Source organism: Eptatretus burgeri, chromosome 9 (genome assembly GCF_056783735.1).
Source record: "Eptatretus burgeri isolate ZD-2024b chromosome 9, Ebu_testis_v1, whole genome shotgun sequence".
NCBI lineage: Eukaryota > Metazoa > Chordata > Myxini > Myxiniformes > Myxinidae > Eptatretus > Eptatretus burgeri.
The window spans coordinates 85587651-85610798 of record NC_140969.1 but is presented as its reverse complement, the minus strand read 5'-3'; the positions used below and the strand labels follow the sequence as shown (position 1 = coordinate 85610798).

The following is a 23148-nucleotide window of genomic DNA, read 5'->3' as shown; positions in this document are numbered from 1 at the left end:
TGTGTCATTTGAACCTCACTTAGTTACACTTTTAGACAATAGATGACAACATCAGTTCCCCCATTTTGATGGAGTATCAGCCAGAAGGGCACAATAGAATATTATAATTCGCATTAAGTAATGTTAGTTTGACCCTCCTGAACTGTTATGCCACAAAGTGACATCGAGGATAAGCTGTCAGGTGTACAAAATACTACAATGGCTCAGCATCTCAGACAGCCTCCAACAGTCCAGCCTCTCACCAGCCTTTTCGTGGTGGAGTTGTTTTCACAAGTTCATTCTTGAGGTGGGATGACATATGCCAAATTTAATTTTTTTTCATTGAGCGGTTTCAACGAAAATATCCAAGTGTTTTCCTTTAATCCAATATGGCTGCCATACCATGTGACATGATGCCAGAGTTATCAATAAAATATTATCGGGGTCCCTTCAATGTTTACAGTTTCAAATCAATCGGACAAGCGGTTGCAGAGGGGAAAAAAAAAACATTTTGAGTGAAAACATACAGAAGGGAATGCACAAATCCATACACAGACAGACAGGCAGACACAGGCGTTAAATAGCCTCGCAACCCTTTTTGGGCGAGACATACATTTTCAGATAAATCACCCTTATTTTTTGTTTTGTTGAATTTCTTGTTTACATACTCCTGACCATTGATACCAGCTGCCATTTCAGCTATTACAGAGGGAAGTCCAACTTTAACAAAGCGGGAAATTTACACAATGAGACACCTTGAAGAGATACATGTATGTATAACATCAATAAATACGCTAATACGCGGGGCACTTATGTTGACACTGACATTCTGGACGATATTGAACAGCAACTTGTCCAGTATCCTCTTGAGTTGGAATCTCGATTGTATGATCTCAGCAAAATGGACCTGAGAAGACTTGATTATCAAATTGCAGAAATTAATGGAATCAACACTTGTTTTGATTTTAAAAAAAGAAACAACCTGCCAACAAAGAGTAGGTTACAAACTTTACGGAGAGGCACCAAGAAATATCACTCCCTGGACTTAGAGAGGTTGAGAAGCATTTGATCATAATTAAATTTTGATTGCAAAGTTAATGTGGGTCACATCTTACTTTTACGAGTAGACAACAAATTTAGCTGGTCCAATTTACACTTGGGACTCGTTCATATTGCTCGTACAAATTAATGGAGTATGTCATTTGGACACCAAGCTTTTCCGTTTGATCCATTGAAGGATATAATCTCTTTTTTAGTTTTCTACACCTCCCAACTACCTGTCCCATACACACTCTTATCCACCACCCTGTTTCCCCATCAACAATCAACCCTTCCCTTATCAATTGGTCTCTAAATAAGCACACCAGGATGGAGTTGACGAAGAGAGTAATTCCTCACTTGATGTTCATTCGGTTAATGTAGTCTTGTTATGACATCACTGTTACAATAGGAAACATATCATTTTAACGTCATGGTATTAACTATTACGTCGTTTGCCAGCGGGCTACAATGAACTACAAAAAAATTTTAATCCCTACCCTAAACGGAGGCATATGTCGACGCTGAATCATTGTATCACATGCCATTATGCTGAATAAGGACAGTAGCGAGTCTGGTAGAAAGAAAACAAAACAATAAAAACAATGTTTGGAAATTAAATTTGAGGCTTCAAAACGTTTTGATGCAGGAGAACAAGCAGTTGATATCGGGAGAGCACTTGGGCTGTCCCATTAACTCCACAATTTGATGCTCCACCCCACCCCACCTCTATAAACAACCTCCACACCCATCACTGGTGAGTGTTATCTTATTTAGATTTATTTTATATTTAGAAATTCATTTAATTTTCAAATGTAATTTCATTTAAGAATGCATTATGCATGTGGAGTATTTCAACTTTTAATGTTTTTTTTTTTCTGACGACAAAAGTTCAAATCAACGTACCTCCAGTTTGTACATTAATTCTTATGAGAAAATGCGATTTGCTTAATTTTGTTTCACTAAAAGTCACAACTTTTGAGAACGCAATGACAACGTTAAGTGAGGACTAAGTGTTTCACTCAAAATGTGTTTTGCATCAAGTTACTCAAATAAACTCGGAAAAAACATGTGTAGGTTTTACAACCTTGGCCTTATTTGACAGTCCTTCATTCCATGATCTAAATTTATTGGGATGTTAGACAACATAATCTAGTAGCCCTTTAGAGTATTCAGGATTTAGTTAGAGGCCATTTACCCAAACTTAAAACAAGAGCGAGGTTGATGGCACGCCATCGCAAATCACCACGCTTCCCACCAAAAGCAGTTTAAAGTGGTAAAAGGTTACACCAGGAATTACCCAATATCAAATTTTGAGTTTTTTTTTCTGTTTTGACCCGTGTGGCCCCAAGTCCCACCCCCGGGGCATGACGCAGAGGTCAAACCCACAAAAATGGTTACACATTCCATCCGTCCCCCAATATTGATTGCATGTACAAAATTTCATTTTAAAATGTTTTAAAATGTGGCCATAATGGCATGTTTCGGTATCCGTATTTGACCTTTTGACCCTGCCCCAGGGGGCACTGCCAAAAATGGCACAGCTCTCGCACCTTCTTCTCATGTGATGATCTACCAAGTTTGGTGAATTTCTGCCCAACGGTTTAGGAGATAGCGTGACGGATGGATAGACAGAGAGACAGACAAAGGGATGCAGCCGATTACAATATTTTCAAAAAGCATGGGGATAAAAATTGTAAACAACTCGTGTATGTAAAAAAAAATATTTTTTTAATCATTTAAAAAGACAGCCTTCATTCATTGCCATGTCTACGGTACTCAGCTCAGCACAAAAATACGATGGATCATTTGAAATCATTCCATGACATACAGCACAGCACATAATACCTTTGAAATAATTCCATAACGTACGCTGTTCATAAGTGAGCATTCGAGCAGCTGGCCTTCCTGGATGGAAAAAGCAATTGTGAGTGTTTAAACATCTTTTAAAAATCTTTATAATGATTTATTTCATTAAAAACACATTCACAACAATAGGTTGAAGAAGTCAATTCACAAATAAGTTAAAAAAATAACAAATAAAGAAACCGAAATTATTAGAATAAAATTAATTTCTTTATTATTTATAAAAAAAAATTTTTTTGAATTTATAATACTGTCAGACCCCAGTATTCGCGGGGGACATGTTCCTGGAAAATGCCACAAATAGCAAGACATTGTTTCAATGGAAAAGGGGAGGGGGGGTTGGTCGGCTCCCAGTAGTTCGTGATTCCTGGGCAAAAATCAAAAATCCAATGAAAAACCGCAAAAATGCACGGAAACAAAAAATTACAAATCCGTGAAGCACAGGATCACGAATATCAAAGCAGGTTGCATTTTATAAACGACGAATACGTGGCGTCCGCGATGAGCGAATCTGCGAAGAGCGGAGGTCTGACAGTATTTTTTAAAAATCAATTTATTAGTGATATTTATTTTCTTAACTCCCTTATTAAAATTAATTTCTTTATTACAATTATTGTAATAAAGATATATAATAATTTAATTAGAATAAAATTAACATAAAACCAAGAAAATATAATTGATATTTTGCACAAAACAATAAAATACCAAGCTCATTATGAAACGTCATGGGGTCCTTTAGTTCTCTTGACAGTCTCGTGAAAACACTACATAGTATTTTGAACAATCTTTCTTTCATTTTTTGCTTATTTGGCTGAGGTCTTTGTGTACTCGGTAACCAGAACTGGTGAACAGTAATATGACCTGTTCTGAAGCAACACTCCCAAACCTGTTCACTTCCTTCATAGCTTGACTCCTGCCGATGCAAATGAGTTTGTCTGGCCATCATATAGTCTTAGGAGCCATGTGATCAAATCATTTTCATACAATATTTTCATGCTTAAGATATGTACATTATAAATCAGATATCGAGATCATAATGGATAAAATCAACAGGACATCGATTGATGTGTACCAACCTCCATAGGAAGCAAGGAAAAACTGGCATTTCGGGGGTTACCCTCGCGCTTCGACGAAGGGTTATTGCCAAAAACGCCAGCCTCTCCTTACTTCCCACAGCAGCTAGCACACATCAATCAACATCCTGTTGATTTCATCCATCGTTATAAATGTCCACCGATGCAAATTGACACAAGTCTTTGCCATAAAAAACTTTTCTTCATGCTCTGGCACCTGCTCCCATACCTAACCTAACCTGACATATCTAGATCACAAACTGACATCATTCAAGTATTCAGCTTATTAAGGTAGGTTGTAATTAGATTTATTAGCATTTTAATCTTTAATCAAAGGATACAGCACTTAAGGGCCTTTTGGTGATGAATGGTGAGAAGTACTTACACGTGCATCGCTCTTCCAGTGGAGGTAAAACCCAAATGCATCAACTTGAAAATAACAGTTGGACTCCACGAGCAAGGACTCCTAAATTCACAGCAAACAAAAATATCACCTTAGCATAAGGCATATTTTTCATTAATCCTTCCTATAAAATTGAATTTGTGTGGGTTTGCATATACAGTATGTGTACATATGTATATATGTGTGTATATATATATATATATATATATATATATATATATATATATATATATATATATATATATATATATATAGTTGCGGTTCTGGAACAATACCAATAGCAGCTAACATACAGTAGTTCCCCAGTCAGTTATTTCATTAATGTACGTTCAGATAGTCCCTTCCTTCTTGTCTAGTGGGTCGAACGGACAGTGCGTTGTGTAAATCTCAGAGCTAGGTCTGATTAAATCTCTGAACCTCATTCCAATTCTTTTTTCTCTATTTCTGAGGTAAATCCAAGCAAGGGGTCCTTACGAGGCCGGCAAGCACTCCGTTTGGACACCCCTCTGTAAAAACCACAGCCACGCCCTTCGCGTAAGAATGCGTCCTCACAGAAGACCAAGGGCAGCAGTAGAAGCCAACAATAAACGCCAATGCTGCACGGAGCACGTGCAGCGCAACGATACCCCCCCCCACCACCCACTGTTCAGGCAATCAGAGGCATAACCAACCCACCAAATGCTAACAACATACAGTACGCAGAGCCAACCGCGGGTCGCCGGGGCATGGCACGGGGTTCGGTGCAAGACGATTAATATCCCGGAGTTCGGTGTAAGACAATTCATATCACGGGGTTCGGTGCAAGGGGATTCCACAGCCTAGAACCATCTTGCTGGAAGTGGAGTGGAGCCGCTTCCAGCCATCATGGCCGGGCCACGCAGTGGCCGGGGCCAATCAGAGTGCCCAATTCAGGTGATAACATCGCTTTGGGTCATCGCCCCCACTCCGCACCATGGGGTCTATAAAAGGACGGGTCGCGGAGCCGCTAGTGTCATTCCTGCCTGTCGTTCCTGCCCGTCGTTTCTGCTCGCCGCTCCTGTTTGCTCGTTCCTCTCTGCTCGTCCTGGGCTGGTGGTTGTCTTTCCTGCGCTGCGTTCCCATCTACTGATGGATTTCAGTTTCAGTTCCAGCTCCAGCACCAGCTCCAGATCCAGTTCCAGTTCCAGTGCCAGTTCCTGCTGTCGTTCCTGTGCACCGCTCCTGTCTGCTCATTCCTGTCTGCTCGTCCTGGCCTGGGATTGACAACCTACCCATTCGCCTGCTGGCTCCGCCCTTCTTTACCAATTCACCTGCTGACTCCGCATTCTTCAGTACCTCGTCCCCTCTCTACACCCACTCGCTTTTGACTCTGCCTTTCTCAACCCACTCACTGCTCGCTCCGCCCAAGTCCCTCCCTTCATGCCTGATGGTAGCGTCTCATTCTCTAGACCAGCGTTTCTCAACCTTTTTACCCTTGTGGAACCCTTGAAATAGTTTTCATGTCTCAGGGATCCCCTGCATAAAAAATTATTATATACCATTATTAATATCTAGCTCTTTTTTATTTTTATTTTAGTTCACGTGGTAAATATAATATTTTTTTTTCGGATACCTGGTTTCAGGAAAAAATGACCCCCTTTTTGTCAAATTTATTGGCAATGAAAAAAAAAAACATACTGCTCATTTATGAGACCTCACACCGAGGTTTTAATTCACAAAAAAAAAACTTTTTTAAATAAAAAAAAAACCACACCTCATGTAACTTGATCAACAAAACTTAAACAAATAAAGCTGAAGCAATAAAGGTAAACAGAAGAACTAACCTTGAAAGAGAGAGACTTCGCGCTAGGAAGCACAGAGAAGATAGATGGACACCGTGCATGCGTCCCGTACTTGAGTCAGTCACTCAATGATACACGAATCCGCCGCGTACAGGACGTCCACTAACCAGTGAGGGCGGTTTCACACTGGCGCCATATAGACATCGTTAAATACATTCCCTATGGTTGTTATAATTGTAAATAATATAAGAGGTTGAAGCCTCTATTATAATAACCAAAGAGTTTCCAACAATATGCCGTACGTGTATAGTAAAATTAGGAATATTAAATCAAACAAAAACTACTCAAAAATACATTAGCCTATTTATTACTGTTTCTCGTGGAACCCTCGGGTTCCGGGAAACCCTGGTTGAGAAACACTGCTCTAGACCGATGCTTGCTGCACGAAGTGCCATGAAGCAAGCGATGATGCGCCAGCTGTCAGGGAGGTACACCCAGCAGAGCATCCCCCAAAATGTCCTGGTGGTACGGTTGGGCAATCGTGCAAGGTATTGAGAGACCATTATCCTCATCTCCTCTCCTCTTTGTCTCTTCATCAACTCCTCTTTATCGGGTGTGTGTGTGTGTGTGTGTGTGTGTGTGTGTGTGTGTGTGTGTGTGTGTGTGTGTGTGTGTGTGTGTGTGTGTGTGTGTGTGTGTGTGTGTGTGTGTGTGTGTGTGTGTGTGTGTGTGTGTGTGATGGCACCTGTCCTCGTTTAAGTTAAGATTGTAGAAGAATTATATCGGAATAACTCTGCTCTGTGTCTGCTTTTGTAAGTTTCTTGTTTATTGTCGCACCACACTTTTATTGCTATCTCCTCTCACACACCACAATAAAAGCTATATTCACTGTGCCACATACCTTACATCGCCTGCCTGTTAATAAATCCTTTGTGGAAATGTTCCCAGCTCATTTTTGTCTTTTCTTTCATTGATCCAGCATGGTCTGTATCCTAACCTAGCCGGGACTTTATTCCCAACGATACGTTCCTTTTAGCTGGTATGTCCTTGGCAGTGTCGCTCAGCTGCATCTGATCCGGTAAAGTGATCCGGTTCGGACAAGGCATACCGAGGGCATGTGCCCCGGTAATTAGGTCACGTGATTAATTAGGTAACCCAGTTAACCCATAAATGGAGGACCCTAGATTACATGGTTGAGTTATTGGCATTTACGGTCGGTTAGCGACCCGCCGAGTCATGGAATCATCCGTGTGCGACGGCCTGCAATTCCGGGGAGTCTGGTGGGAACCCGAGATAGCTTTCCCCCCTGGTGGTCTTCTTACCCGACGCCCGGCCCGCAACAATAAATATATATATATATATATATATATATATATATATATATATATATATATATATATATATATATATATATATATATATATATATATATATATATACACATATATACACATACATACACTCAGTGTACAAAACATTAGGAACACCTTCCGAGTATTGTGTTGCACCCCTTTTGCCCTCAGAACAGCCTCATTTTGTCAGGACGTGGAATCTGCAAGGTGTCAAAAGCATTCCACAGGGATGTTGGCCCATGATGACTCAAATTCTTCCCACAGTTGTGTCAAGTTGGCTGGAAGTGGATCTCTACTCCAAATAGCTCGTTCCATCCATCCCACAGATGCTCAATTGAATTGATATCTGCTGACTGGTCAGGCCACTGCAGTAGCTGAATTCAGTCATGTTCGTGGAACCATTCCTGGACAATCCTAGCCTCGTGGCATGGGGCAGTATCCTGCTGAAGAAATCCATTCGCAGATGGATACACTGCTGCCATGAAGGGATGCACCTGATTGGCAATGATGTTCAGATATCCTGTGGCATTCAAACGTTGTTCCACTTTTATCAAGGGGCCCAATGTGTGCCATGACATCACACCCCACACCATCACACCACCACCATCAGCCTGCAATGTTGACACATAGCAGGATGGGTGCATGTACCCATGTGGTTTTCTCCATACCCTAATCCTCTCATCAACATGAAACAGCAGGAACCGGGATTCATCAGACCAGGCAATATTTTTCCAATCCTCCTGTGTCAAGTGTTTTTGTTCCTCAGCCTACTGTAACCGCAGGTTCTGGTTTTTTTGCTGAAAGAAGTGGAACTCTGTATGGTCATCGGCTGCTACACCCCATTTGTGTCAAGGTATGACGAGTTGTGCATTCTTTTTATCGGTATTTCGGCACCAGTGTTGTGCTGGACTGTCGGTTAACTAACTGTTGCCTGTCTGTTGCTCTGGATAATTTGTCTCAGCCTCCTTTGGCCTCTTTCATCAATGAGCCGCTTTCGACCACTTGCCTGCCATTGGCTGGATGTCCTTTGGGTGGTGGACCATTCTTGATACACACGGAAGGCTGTTGAGCGTGAAAAACCCAGCAGCATTGCAGTTCTTGACATACTCAAACCAGTGTGGATGGCACCTAATACCATACCCTGTTCAAAAACACTTAAACCTTTTGTCTTGTCCATGAACCTTCTGAATGGCACACATACACAATCTAAATCTCAATCGTCTCAAGGCTTTAAAATCCTTCTTTAATCTGTCTCCTCCCCTTCATATACACTGATTGAAGTGGATTTAACAGGTGCAATCAATAAGGGATCAGAGCTTTCACCTGGATTCACCTGATCAGTCTATTTCATGGAAAGATCAGGTGTTCCTAATGTTTTGTACACCGAGTGTGTACTACAGACGTGAATTTGCATATTTGTTTGTTTGTTTATATATACTGTATATGATTAAAAAACTTTTAAAAACTACTGAATCAAAATCAACCAAATTTTTCATGTTGCTGAAGGGTACCCCAACTATATGGTTTCTGTCTGGGTAGCATATCTAGGGGAGGGGGTTCAGGGTGGGAGAAAGATCACAATTCTCTCTCTGCAAATGTGTATCGTATACCACCACCTGGTGGTAGCCGGTATTACAAATAATCATAGAGTACGGTCGCACTGCATATGTAGGGATTGAATTGGGAAGAAATGGCTGCCCTATCAAATGTGTACAAAATTATATGTTGAAAAGTTATGAAACAGTTAAGCCAGAAGCCTTTAAAAGCCATCCATTTTATTCTCAAACATTTCCCGAACTAAAAAGAATGAAAAATACACCAGAATACATCGCTATAGTACCAAATCAAGAGATCGTAAAATCACCAAATTGTTCATCCACCGAATTGTTAATAAATGCCATTCAGCCGAACACAATAACGGCTGAAGCAATTACAATGATTCCATGGAAGTGAAGTGATGTTCTCTTGGGTAATGCACCGGTAGCAATAACCAAAAAATAATTGTAATTGGATTTTTATTTTTATTAAACAACCACAATACATCACAACCTGTTTAATGCCATTTACACATGTGCAGAGTAAGAAACTCGACACTAAAACTCACTATCTCGGATCACAAGGCCTCATGGATTTTAAGGTACGACAAAATGCGTAATTTATGATGGAAAAGGGCCCACAACGGTTTGTGGATGCTTTCATTTCACAGGAAGTCAGACCGGTTATTAAAAAGAGCATTCTAAATTTACCTTTTCATATCACGTATGCGTACTATTGTTCAAGCAAGTCGTGCAGTACCTCCTGATGTAAATATATGTGATCATGTGACCCCTTTATAAGGTACTGTATCTATTTATTAAAGCTACACATGGTAGGGAGGAGTGGGGAGAAAGGGAAAAAGGAAAGAGGATAGGAAAAGAGATATCTCTATATATTGTGAATGCATATGTAGGGAGTTAATTTTGGAAAATATGATAATGTAGGACCGTAAGAGAAGGAAGAGAGGTTACGTGAAGTTCTGGAGAGAAGAGAAGGAATATTGGGAAGATATAGGAGTGGAGAAGGGAAGGAGCAGAGAAAGGAGACAGGGTAAAGAAATTCTGCTGTGTTAGCATACAAAATAGAAAGATAACTCCAAAAGTAAAGAACAACAGGGTAACAAAATGTCTGAATTGAGACCGAAGGGATGGGAATATTAAGGGAACAAGGGAAGGGACTGAAACAAAATATATCATTGAGGTAGTGGGGGTCAGGGAGTTCCCCATGTAAACGCCCTTGAAAGAATTTACTGGATGCCGACATCATTGATGTCAACATCGGAAAAAAACATTTAGACAAGTCAGAAACTAGACGTAATTTGATGTTGCGATGTCGACCAATAGGCCTCAGGTGAGGTATGGGAATATTCGCCGGAGGAGCACATTGCTGCATCCACTTTCCACTGGTACTCCAAGGAACTCTGTCTGGCCATCCCCAGGCAGATGCCTGGCCCATCCCCATCTCCTTGAGATGCTGATCAACCTGCTGCAACCACGAGGCACGTGGTCGCCCATTGGCATCCTCCACTCATGAGGCTCCCTCGCTGAGAGAATATGGTGAGCAGGATCAGCATCAGGAAAACAAGGCACATGTCCATACAGCCCCAGCTGACGCTCACGGGCTATGCAGGTAACAAAATCTCATTTGAGTCTCTCTCAGCAACTGCTCGTTGGACACAAAGTCCGACCAGCAAAAGCCAAGGATTCTCCGAAGAGACCTGGTACCAAATGAAGTAAGTCTCCCTCTCAGATCCCTGGTCACAGTCCAAGTCTCACATCCATAAAGCAAGACTGGGAGCACCAAAGAGCTGAAGACTCAGACTTTCGTCCTCCCACACAAGTACCGGCAGCGCCAGACCCCATGATCCAGTGAATTCATGACTTCCCAGGACTGACCGAGACATCTGTTGACCTCTGACTCACAGCCAGCAGAGACATGAATACCACTGCCAAGGTAAGTGAATCTCTCCTCACCTCAACATTCTCACCACAAACTGGTACAGACAGGTACAGACAGGATAGCAGCATCCAAGATGCCAATGAAAGCCTGGATCTTAGTTTTGACCCAGGAAACCCGTAATCCTAGCAGTTCCGACTCCTCATTCAGTACCTCGAGAGACCCCAAAAAGGATCTCAAGAGTCTCCGCAATGATGACTGCATCATCTGCGAAATCAAGGTCAGTGACCTTGACATTCTTAAACGATGCACTGCAACATGATCTCTCCGATATCCTCCCCAGAATCCAGTCCATACAAGTGCTGAAAGGTGTGGGAGCCAGTACACACCCCTGACAAATTCCAGTAACAACTGGAAATAAGTCACAGATGGTATCACCACATCTCACAGCACTCTCAGTACCAGAGTACAGTTCAGACATCAGATTGATCAGTTTTGGTGGCACCCCATGAAGAGAAAGAATCCTCCAGAGGGCATCCCGATTCACTGAATCGAACACTTTACAGAGATCAACATAGGCTATAAGCAGCCCTGCCAAAACTCTCGCCTGCGTTTGGTGAGGACCCGAAGAGCAACGATACGGTCAATTGTTGACCTCTTTGGTGTAAAGTCTGACTACTCTGGACACTGGTGCTCAAGGAGATGGTGGCGAACCCTATCAATAATTATCCGAGCAAAGACCTTGCCCGGCACTGAGAGCAGCGTCACCCCTCGGTAGTTGTTGCAGTCTTGGAGATCACCCTTCCCTTTCCAGAGTGGGACAACAAGGCCCCTCTTCCAGCCAGTTGGGATTATGCCTGTGTTCCAGAAAGAGCACAGAACTGCATTAATGACACGAGTACAGCATTTCCACCAGCCTTGAGAAGTTCAGCCTGGATGCCACAGATCTCAGGAGCTTTACCCCATTTCAACCAGTTCAGCACAGTCTGTGTTTCCACAAATGAAGGTGGACCACAGTTGAATGGAGGGTCAGCAATCTTGGAGGGATTCCACAAACAATCTTGGAATCTTGGAGAGTAAGGTAGGAATTCCACAAATGAAGATTGGAGGGATTGGAACTCCCCTGACATCCAACTCAACAGCTGGTGGATCAGCCTGGTACAGCCGCTCAAAGTAACCAGCCCAGTGGCCCTTCACTTCGGACTCCTCTGTCAAGAGCCCACCACCCTCTGCTCGAACTGCAGTCCACCGCGGGACGGGCTTGGAGGAACACAATGCATGAATTCCCTGTAAGCACGACGAGAATCACTTGACCACAGATGATGCTCTACCCCCTCACAGATTCCTCGCACATAGGCCTCCTTGTCCACCGTTAGTGCACGTACAGTTTTACACCTCAGCTCCCTGAACAGCTCAGCTCTACCATTCAGCCTGAACCTGTGACTCTGGTCAATGGTGTTCAGTGTCCCTTGAGAGTCAAAATTCTTCTTTGCCCTCCAGCGAGTTCGCGGACATCCAATGGCAACATCAAGGATTATGGTCTTGAGGCACTCCACAACTCTTCAGGATTCCCCAAAGTACACAGACCCCCCAAATCTCCACTCAGCCTGTTGGCAAACTCCTCAGATACCCTCTCGTCCTTGAGCTTCCCAACATCTAGCCTAGGCTGGGATGTTACCATTTTCCTGGATTTAAGCTGCAACTTCAGAGTTTCTACAACAAACCTGTGGTCAGTATTGAGGAACTCAGCACTCTGGTAGACACTGCAGTTCTGGAATATCCTCCAGCGACCATCAATGATCACAGGGTCAATCTCCTTTGCCACACCACCAGCATTGGAATACCAAGTCCAGCGATGAACTTGTAGGTGCTGAAACCATGAACCAGCCACCCTAAAGACATGACTTCTTGCAAAGTCAAGGAACTTCCTGCTATTCTGGTTCACAGTTCCAAACCCATGGGGACCAACACATGTCTCATAACCATCCCTATCAGTTCCAATTGATGTAATGAAATCCCCCAAGACTAGAAGAGTATCTTGCCTGGGGCACTGATCAACCACAGACCCGAGCGTGGCATAGAATGCGTCCTTCATGGTGAGATCACTCGCCTGTCGGAGCATATGCAGAGACCAGGGAAATGACACCCAAGGAGTGACGAATCCTTAGTCTCATAATACGCTCGTTCACTGGTGTTACCTCAACTATCATTGGAGTCAGCATATTGGACACAGCTACAGCAACTCCTTGGGCATGGTACCCATCAGAGCGACCAGACGAATAATTAATAGGTGTAACCACCCGCCATGATCTCATCGTAATCTGGTCTCCGAACCTCAGAGACTGCTGCAATACCAATGTCCAAACACTTGAGCTCTGATGATAACAGAGACAGGTGATCATCCTCTCTTCAGGATAGGACATTCCAGGCACCCACCCGAAGTGACCGCCTCAGGTTAACCCAAGTAGAGCGATGTCTGGTGGATAACACCTCAGCACCACCCCGACACACGACTGCAATTTGACCCTGGAAGGTTACCCCGTTGTTTCCCTCCTATCATCAAAGTTTGGGGGTCCCGAAGGCTTTTCCGCAATCCCGTCATCCGATGAGCTGTCCTGCGAAGTGCAGCTGTACAGAAGGTACTCCCACGGAGTGGGTTCTCAGATTTCTTTTTGCTTTTGGTATGTTTTGCGGAATGAAGTGTTTTATAGTGGCCGGAGTGCAAATCCTGCCACCAACCTCCAAATAAAAAGTAATCCAACTGCAGGAGGACGTCCGCAGACACAGTTGGGCATGAGATATAGATGGCCTTTGTCTCAAAGGAGCTCATCCGCCCTTTGACAGGTTTTGTTATTAATCCTGCTGGGTGTCCATATCATACTCCCTCCTCACCAAATATGCATCCGCCCACATTAAGTCCTTGTTTACTCTTGCTTTGACATAAAATCTCAAGATCATTTGACCTCAGTGTCGAATCTGTACATATGTATCATGGTACATGGACTGAATTTCGTTAAAAATCCCTATCTCAATAATGTTTTTTAGTTGACATGACCTCTGACCTTGGACCTTGGACCTTTTGATGCTAAAATTTAATCAGTTCATATTTACATCATAAAACATACTTATATCAAGTTTGATCAAAAATCCCATCAATGGTTTTCACAAGTTAACACAGTAACAGGATTTGCCTAACATCACCTCTGACCTTTGACCTATTCATCCAAGAATCTAATCAGTTCATCTTTCCATCATAATACTGTTACTAATTTGGAATTCGATTGCACACAACATACAGGTTCCTTTAGTCAGCTATGTCGATAAGTGCTTGTTCCCTAGATAGCTCACCTTCCATTGTTTAAGTGTTCAGAAATCGATTAGATGCGCTGCGGATCGATTTAATAGTGAGGGAGCGAACAATGGAGACGTCCATCCCCCTCTTCTGCGAAGAGGAAGAAGAGCCCTGCCGTCCCGTGATTCATGACGTCCACAACTCCCTCCCACCTGTGGTTGAGCGGGGGATGGATCACGAGGGCATGAGTCACGCCGAGTGCGGGGGAGGGGGCGGAGAAGGATAAAGAGGAGATCCTTTCTTTGTTCATGTTCGGAGAGAGGGGCTTAGTCGTTAAGCAGGCCGTCGGATCCTGCTTGGCTTTGGTTAGGGTTGAGGCCTTCTGAAGCTTTTTGCTTCTGCAGAGGAGTTGTTCAGCAGAGCTTCGGGTCCTGCTTGGCTCGGTAGGCTTTTTGGAGAGCTGCTTTGTTTGGAAGAAAGTTGAGCCGGTTGCTCGGCTCGAGCTGCGAATGGTGGCTTCTTCTTCTTCTTCTTGGTTCGTGGAGCTCTTTGTTCTCCGATTGGTTCCCGGCTTGGTGCGACTCATCGACCTCTTCTTGGAGGTGGTTCCTCGGGGAAGCGAAGCATCGACGGGAAGGATTGGCGCCTCGTCTCACCAGCACGTGTTGAGAAGCGCGGGAGGATTCGCGGGAGCTCGGGAAGGATCGCGGCTCACGGCGATTGGATCCAGCTCGCTCTCGCTGGAGCCCGGGTCCGAACAACTTGAAGACCACACGAGGTGGAGAGGTTCGAGATATGTCCTGGGTTTCAGCTCACCTGTCCTCCGAGCTGGAGCTCGTTATTAAAGGCCTCAGCTACCATTTCTTGGGTGTGTGTGTGTGCGTACGTGTGTCCGTGGGCCTGTCTAATAAGTAGGAAATTGTTAAGTGCTTTGTGTGCTGTAAATGTTTGCATTGCATTACTTAAAGTCGGTATAGTACTGCTCTTACGTGCTTCCCTAGTTCCCCATGATTATTAATAAATACCCCAATTGTTAAATGTTTTCAGCTTGTCGCGTCGATTCTTTCATTGACTGAGCATTTCGTGTGTTGGGAGTTAGAGAGCCGTTGGTTTGCCGTCGGTCAGGTTCGTCAGGTCAGGTTCGATCAGGTTCGATCAGGTCAGGTCTTTGTCAGGTCAGGTTCGATCTGTGACCTGCTACAGGTACCATGTAAACCTGTACTAACCTGTTCCATGGTCGGGTTGTCGGCGACTAAACCGTCTCCCCCACCAGGTTTTCTGGTGAGGAGGGTGTTTGGATATGGACACCCAGCAGGATTAAAAACAAAACCTGTCAAAGGGCGGGGGAGCTCCTTGTGAGCCAACGGCCATCCATATCTAGTGCCCAACTGTGTCTGCGGACGTCCTCCTGCAGTTGGGTTACTTTTTATGAGGAGGTTGGTGGCAGGATTTGCACTCCGGCCACCGTAAAACCCTTCATTCCGCAAAACGCAAAAACGCAAAAAAATCTGAAAACCCAGTCCGTGGGAGTACCTCCTGTGCAGCTTCCCTTCGCAGGGCAGCTCACCGGATGACGGGATTGGGGCAAAGCCTTCGGGACCCCCAATCTTTGATGATAGGAGGGAAACCACGGGGTAACATCCTTGGGTCAGATTGCGGGAGAGTGTGTCGGAGTGGTGCTGAGGTGTTGTCCACCAGACGGCGGCTCCTTGGGTTAACCTGAGGCGGTCCCTTTGGGTGGGTGCTTGGAATGTCCTATCCCTAAGAGAGGATGATCACCTGTCTGTTATCATCTGAGCTCAAGCGTTTGGAGTTTGGAGATCACAGAAGATCATGTTGGGTTTCATTAATAGATATGGCTTTACTTCCACTTAATTGTTGTTCTTTTCTTGAATAAATATCTTGGAAGGAAGATTTTCATGTTTTTGGTGTGCTTTTATGCTCGATTGCCCCCCCCCCCCGAAAAAAAACCCGGCGATTTAATTACCTCTTACATCACATGACCCGCGTGTCATCCAAGAATAGCTTTGCTGCGAGATTTGTGTATATATGCGGCCTACATCTGAACTCTGAAAAGGTACTCAGAATGCCATCTAAATGTGTTGTTGCTGGTTGTAGCAATACATCCTAAAAGGGTGTTAGTGTGCATCTCTTCCCACAACATCCAGCTGAAAGGAAAATATGGACAGCCAAGGGAAAACTGACCAGTGGAAAGTGGCATGGCCCAACAGCTTCCAATGTCATTTGCAGGACCCATTTTAAGATGATTCGTATGACACCAGCTTTATGCATATACATTATGATTTATGCATGTGCATACAGTACTGTACTACAATGTTTTGCTGGAAGTTGTATAGTTATGGGCAATCAGTGTTAATTCACCTCTTGTACATCACTCACTCACTGCATGTACATTGTGAGAATAGTCCTATCGACCTATCCATTATGGTAATAAGCATCTATACGTCCAGTATTGCACTGTACATCTGGACATGGGAATTTTTATAATTTTTAGTGGTTCTTCACCTTTGAGAGATGAGGCCAAACATGAAACATAGCATGATATTTCAAAACATTGTGGATGAGTTAAGACAAATTAGGTGGATGAGTTGGTTAGGTGAGAAGAACAAGCCAATTCCATTTTGGTTCAGGTCTGGATCCAGATCCGGGCTATCAGTGGGATAAAAAACGTAAACTGTTCAGCCTAGTGGATGAATGCGCTCTATCAAGTGTTGTTCTCATCACTATAATAATTATAGAGAAGTGTTACATCAAAATATCACTAAACTCCATATTTACCATGTTGTAGTTGTAAAATTTACGACTTATCAGTTGTTATCAGTTGGCTTTCTTCGACGTCGCCCCGAGTGTTATGAACACCAGGTACTTCGTGACCGATGTCATCCCCAATTTCCACCTCAGGTTCATACATGTACGGTCTTACAGGACCTTCTACATAATGATTTTGACTATCAGAGGATTCTTGATCAGAAAAATCTTTGTCAACGTCACTTTCTGACAAGTCAGAAGTGAGTTGTACAGCCATATTATCCTTTGCGTACTGACACAACCATTCCTTCGATAACATCACAACCATCGTGGTTTTATGGAATTTTTTAGGGGCAGTTACCGATTACTTTGCCTTTTTAACTACAACACCTCAAAAAAAATATTAGAATTTTAAAAACCACGTTCAGTTCTTTGTTTATTACTTTAAAATCTATATAATCACATTTTTCTAAAAATCTGTTTGTGGACCTTGAAACTTTCTGAGTGAGAATAATTTGAAATTTAAAAAAATGCTTCATTTCACTCATTTTAAGCAGAGGTTCAAACCAAAATATCCAACACTGAACAGAAGTGATTTTTGCAGCACCATATAGCAAGCAGATGAAGATTACCTTGGGCAAATAAAAAGATGAATAGAGCAGAATGTTTGTGACGTACAACATGCTGTCTCTTAATTAAATCAGTCAGTGAAGTGATGGGTAAAAATGCCTAGTTCTGTATAATAATGGTAAGAGTACACATCATTAATTTTTTTTCACACACCTTTTCCATAGCATCCACTGGTCATTCTAGATTAATCTCTCAAAATATGTTCAGAACTACTCCATGACAATGACACAAATTGTACTACCATTTGTATTGCAGCTACAACTCCAATTGGAAATTGTTGGACCATACTTTAATTATCATATTTTTGTATTCTTCATATGCAGGTAACACCCTCATATTTAAATGCAGAGTATGCTAATGAATGTGTGTCCGCAATGTGAAGTATCCAGCATTGAATAAAATGAATATTCTATGTGATGTTTCATTTATAAGGTTACTTTCACAAATAATTTAGATATAAAAGCAAACAAGAAAATAGAAGTTTTTTGAGGGAGAAGAAATATTGAAGTTTTAGCCAAATGCATCAAATTATTATATTTCAAAGTTCAAGTCGCAGAATGCAGGAAGATGAGCTTCAATAGTCTGATGTACAATGTGCTGTTAAAAAAGCCATACCTCTTCAAAACGATCAAAGATGCAACCCGCCTGCATGAAGGTTGGAACTGGCCGCTGCCAGTGGAACTTGTAGACCTTGGCCATGACAACAACCCTACATGCCAAACCCACAATTTATTTTATATATTTCATTCTCTATGTACATTGCAACAATCATCACCAGATATTCATAAGAAAACAAAACCAATAAAATATCTTTACCAAAACACAATCAAAATATACATGCATGATCAAAATATACATGCATCATCAGGAATGTTAGGGACTGCTCAGCCAGGATGGTTTCCTTAGTTTTTAACTACTGCTTCATAGTTTGTGCTGAAATACGAATGATGATACCTTTTTTCACATGTGATGATACCTTTCAATTCACATGTTTGATGATAATGTAAAAAGGGTGTGATGCACCCATTTTTGAATTGAATTACCAGTGGATGAAAAATTTCCATGTGCAATAAAAAATAATTTCATGAAATGTGTCATCTGAAGACCTCACACAAGAATCCATCATCACCATCTGTCAAACTGTTCCAAGTTTTCTGACATTTTCCTTTGCACGGGTGTTTGATTCAACACTTACCAATCTTATGAAGTCGGTGGCTTAATGAGCAGACACTATCGATTGGTATCCCAGAGTGTATGGGTTCAAGTGTGGATGAACAAAATAGGATTAAGGATTTAAATTTTAAGCTTCAGGAAAATGAGTGTCATAGATGTATCATCTCAAAAATGGTTTTGTTTGATTCAACACTTACCAGTATTATGAAGTCAGTTATGGTGGCTTAATGAGCAGACACTATCGATTGGTATCCCAGAGTGTACGGGTTCAAGTGTGGATGACAAAATAAGATTAAGGATTTAAATTTTAAGCTTCAGGAAAATGAGTGTCAAAGATGTATCATCTCAAAAATGGTTTAATTTGGAGCCCAATTGCACCATTTAAGCAAACAAGTAACACCACCTTGATTTGACATTTGTATAATTCATTTTAGACAAACAAAAAACAAAACTGAAGAACACTGGATAATGAATAACCATTGACAATAACTACACATGATAGGCCACTAGGGGATGCTAAAGAGCGAGAGAAAATAATAAAATCCAATTCAGAGGAACGATCAAAGGCAGCAGATGCAGGGAGAAAGCCAAGGGAGAGATGACCATTCGTATCCAAGACTGCTTGAGAAACAAGTGTGATGTGATGATTACTTGTTGAGAGAGCCATGAAGATGTCCACAGCAGATAGGGCTGCCCAGTGGCAATGTGGACCAGTGAAGAGAGACGGATGTGGCGCCGGACTGCACCCAAAGTGCGGGACCTGTGCATTCAAGATGTGCTCCGCTGATCCAAATCCAGCACCATACTTTAGACACCATTGTAGGACTGGGTGCCACTGATGGGTCCCCCACAATTTTCAGACAAACCAACGATAAAAGATGGGTAAGATCCAATCCCATATTTCTGAGACACCAATGTTCCACCAGATAAACCTACTCTCCACTTACAATGGACTACAAAAGTATTCACCACCTCCAAATTTTTCACATTTTGATGCCACCGAAGCTTATTTCCTGATGCTTTCAAATCAAACTTCATATATAGAGTCTTCACAAACTACTTCAAAGTTATAAAGCTGAAAAATGCAGATAAAATGTCAATAAAGCCGCTGTCACACCTTGACGATTTAGCCAGCGTATGCCGATTTATGAAAAATTTGTCTAAAACGCTGGCACACGTCGAATACGTTGTGGGTACGTTTTGTATACGTTAATATTACGCTGAAAAACACTGCCATAAGTCGTAGTACGCTGGCTTTAAACGTTGTACTTTTGGGTTGTCCTCAAATTTTTGCATGCTTGAAATTTTATGACGTATGCCGGTGTATGACTCACACGTTCCGCTACGCTGGCCATAAGTTGTAGGCACGTTATGCGATCGTTGACACGTCGACACACGTTACTTGTAAGTTACTCATTAGTCGAAATGCGTCGAGGTAATGTTTAGCGTACCCGAAACTTATTTCTCACCTATGAGTAACGTTTTGGAAGCACGCTACACGAACATTGTTCACACTTCGCAACACGTTACTTGAAAAAGACGTAGACGTATTTGACGTCTTCAGGACGACAACAGAACTTAATGAACGTGTTTCTAACTTACAGATACCGTATAATGGCGTATTGGCAGCGATTAGGGGAATTGGTATATAAAAAGGGGCTTTGCAGGAGGAACCCGTCTTTTTTTAAGACCGTGGTGAGTACATGTCCATGTCATTCCGAGAGATGGAGGATACGGCAACGCTGAGACGACAATACCTACCTGTCCTCGAACATCAACATGACCTCATCGAGTTGACACTGCACCAGTTGCATGCCAATAGAGCCGGGAGAAGAAGACGTGAACGGAGGAGAAGGAACTAGGGGAGACCATGGATCGGGAGGCGACGCCATTTCGGCATATATGACCAGCTCATGGTGGAACTCCGGAACGAGGACCATGCCTCCTTCATCAACTTCCTGCGAATGCCCCCAGCGATGTTTGACGAGTTGCTAGCCAGAGTGGGTCCAAGGATAACCAAGCATTATTATTAAATCATTTCAATAGTCGAGTGGAAGCGATTTAACTCGTTCAATGGAAACGATTTCAATTGCCGAGCACCAGCGTTCAAAAACAATAGGCGAGTGACAGGCATTTATTAAAAGTGAAGTTGCAGACTATGAATAGAAAACCTCATGTAATCGTCGACGATACGCTGCCACGCTATGCATACGTTAGACTATCGTTGGGCATAGGTTGTGGACGCCTAAAACAAGCTAATCAATCGTTGGCATAACTTATCTATAAGTTATCGAAGCGTTCTGTGTTCATTACTAGTACATTTTGAGCACCATGTCATGACGCAATGCTTTGTTTGCAATGTCCACATTTGACGGGATCATCTTGTCACACATGAACATTATATGTTCATTTTCAAGGATCGGATTTGGTTTCTTTCCAAGATTATTCTGGGAACAGGATGTTGAAATATTTACAGATGTGCCAGTGGATTACTCTGCAGGCACTGTCATGTCTTTCTGTGTACAGCTGTTCCGACATGAGCTTTTTTTTTTACATTCCGAAAGGAGGTGACTGGTACTCTGTTTCTACCCCACAAAACCTGCATTTGTCCGATTGGCTAAATTCGCCATTTTTTAAGGCATTTGTGTAGTGACCTTAGGCTTGAGCATTTTTGATGACTCGTTCTCCATCCAAATTAATTTGACCTCTTCTTTGCCATTCCAAGGAGCCTTCTTTGTCGATCCCTATCCTGTCAAGCTCTTTTTTAATCTTCCTGCTCTTTTCTCATTCTTCCATTTGTGAGAGTATATCTGCTGATATTTCTTTTTATAGTTTTCCTTTTTTTAATTGTTTGCAGTCATTGGGGCTGTATTTGTTTCGGTTTCGTTTTCCTGTGTGGTATCCATCACTTACACCTGTTTTTGGACGATTGGTGCTAAATGGATTAAGGATCCCTTTTTTGGACTATGTTTTCTTGCTCGTGTACAAATCTAATCCGACAGTTTGTGGAGCTTTTCACATACTCCGCTAGTCCTACAAATGATGTTCTGTGCACTTGGTGAAGCTCCGTGAAACTGCCTCCTCCTTCTCGTCTCGGTAAGTATAACCTTACTTGGAGGAAGCATACCAAAACCGGTATGCATTGGTTTTTGCAGAATATAGTGTGAATAGTTAGAAGTTTCCTTGTGTAATTGGTTTTACCTGTACGTAATCAGTGGTTCAACTTGAAAATTTAACTCCTCCACTTACCGAAGGAGTTTGAAAGTGCAACTGACTTTGTCAACCAACAAGGCAAACATGAAGACCAAGGAGCTTTCCAAAGAAGTCAGACAAAGTGATGGAGAAGCACCGTTCAGGAGAGGGTTAGAAGAAGATTTAAGTCACTCATTATCCTTTTGAGTATGGTGAAATCCATCATTAAGAAGTAGAAGACATATCATACCACCCAGATTCTACCCAGATCAGGTCGTCAATCCAATCTCATCAGCCGGGTAAGCAGGAAACTTGTTTGGTATGTCAATGTAAATCCAACAATGACTTTGAAAGATCTGCAAAGCTTGATGTCCGAGATGCGGGTCAGTGTTCATCAATCAACAATACAGTTCACTTTATAAAGCTGGCCTCTCTGGACAGGTGGCAAAAGAGAAGCCATTACTGAAAGACGCCTCTAAAAGCTTGTATGGAGTTTGCGAAAAGCATCTTAATGATACTGCAGGCATGTGGAGAAATGTTTTGTGGTCAGACGAGACAGAAATTGAACTTTTTGGTCTAAATTCAGTGTTATGTATGGTGCAAGCCTAATGCTGCACATCACCCAGTCAACATCATCCCTAATGTCAAGCATGATAGCAGCAGCATCATGTTACGGGGCTGATTTTCATCAGGAGGAACTGGCAAGCTTGGCAGAATAGAAGGGACAACGGATGGTGCAAAGTACAGGAGAATCCTTGATGAAAACCTGCTTGAATCAGCCATGAATCTGAAACTGGGAAAGAGATTCACATTTCAGCAGGACTTTGAAACATCTGATCTGAAGCACAAAGCTAAAGCCACAATGGAGTGACTGAATGAGAAGAAAATAAGTGTTCTCGAGTGTCCCAGTAAAAGTCCTGACTTGTATCCAATTGAACATTTATGGCAAGGAAGTTTGCAGTACTTCGACAATCTCCATCTAACTTGGGAGAACTAAAGCAATTTTCACATGAAGAATAGGCAAATATTTCACCACATCACTGTGTAAAGCTGGTAGAGACCCATCTAAAAAGACTCATTGCAGTCATTGCTGCAAAAGGTGCTTCCTCCAAGTACTGACCGAAAGCGCCGAATACTTTTGCAACCAGTGAATTTTGATTTGCACGTTTTCTGCAGGTATTCCTGACAT

The 23148-nt window shown here is 42.5% G+C and overlaps 1 protein-coding gene across 2 annotated transcripts in view; it reads right to left on the bottom strand.

Moving 5' to 3' along the window:
- Positions 1-23148, bottom strand: part of LOC147020518 (1-phosphatidylinositol 4,5-bisphosphate phosphodiesterase beta-4-like) — a 176701-nt gene that overhangs the window by 127598 nt on the left and 25955 nt on the right. For both annotated transcript variants that reach the window (XM_085895918.1, XM_085895916.1), the window contains exons 2-4: positions 18210-18303; positions 4342-4422; positions 2866-2925 (exon numbers count right to left, since the gene is read on the bottom strand). In XM_085895918.1, the coding sequence (XP_085752044.1) occupies positions 2866-2925; positions 4342-4422; positions 18210-18293 (225 nt within the window). In that variant the 5' untranslated portion in view covers positions 18294-18303. The remainder of the gene's footprint in view (positions 1-2865; positions 2926-4341; positions 4423-18209; positions 18304-23148) is intronic.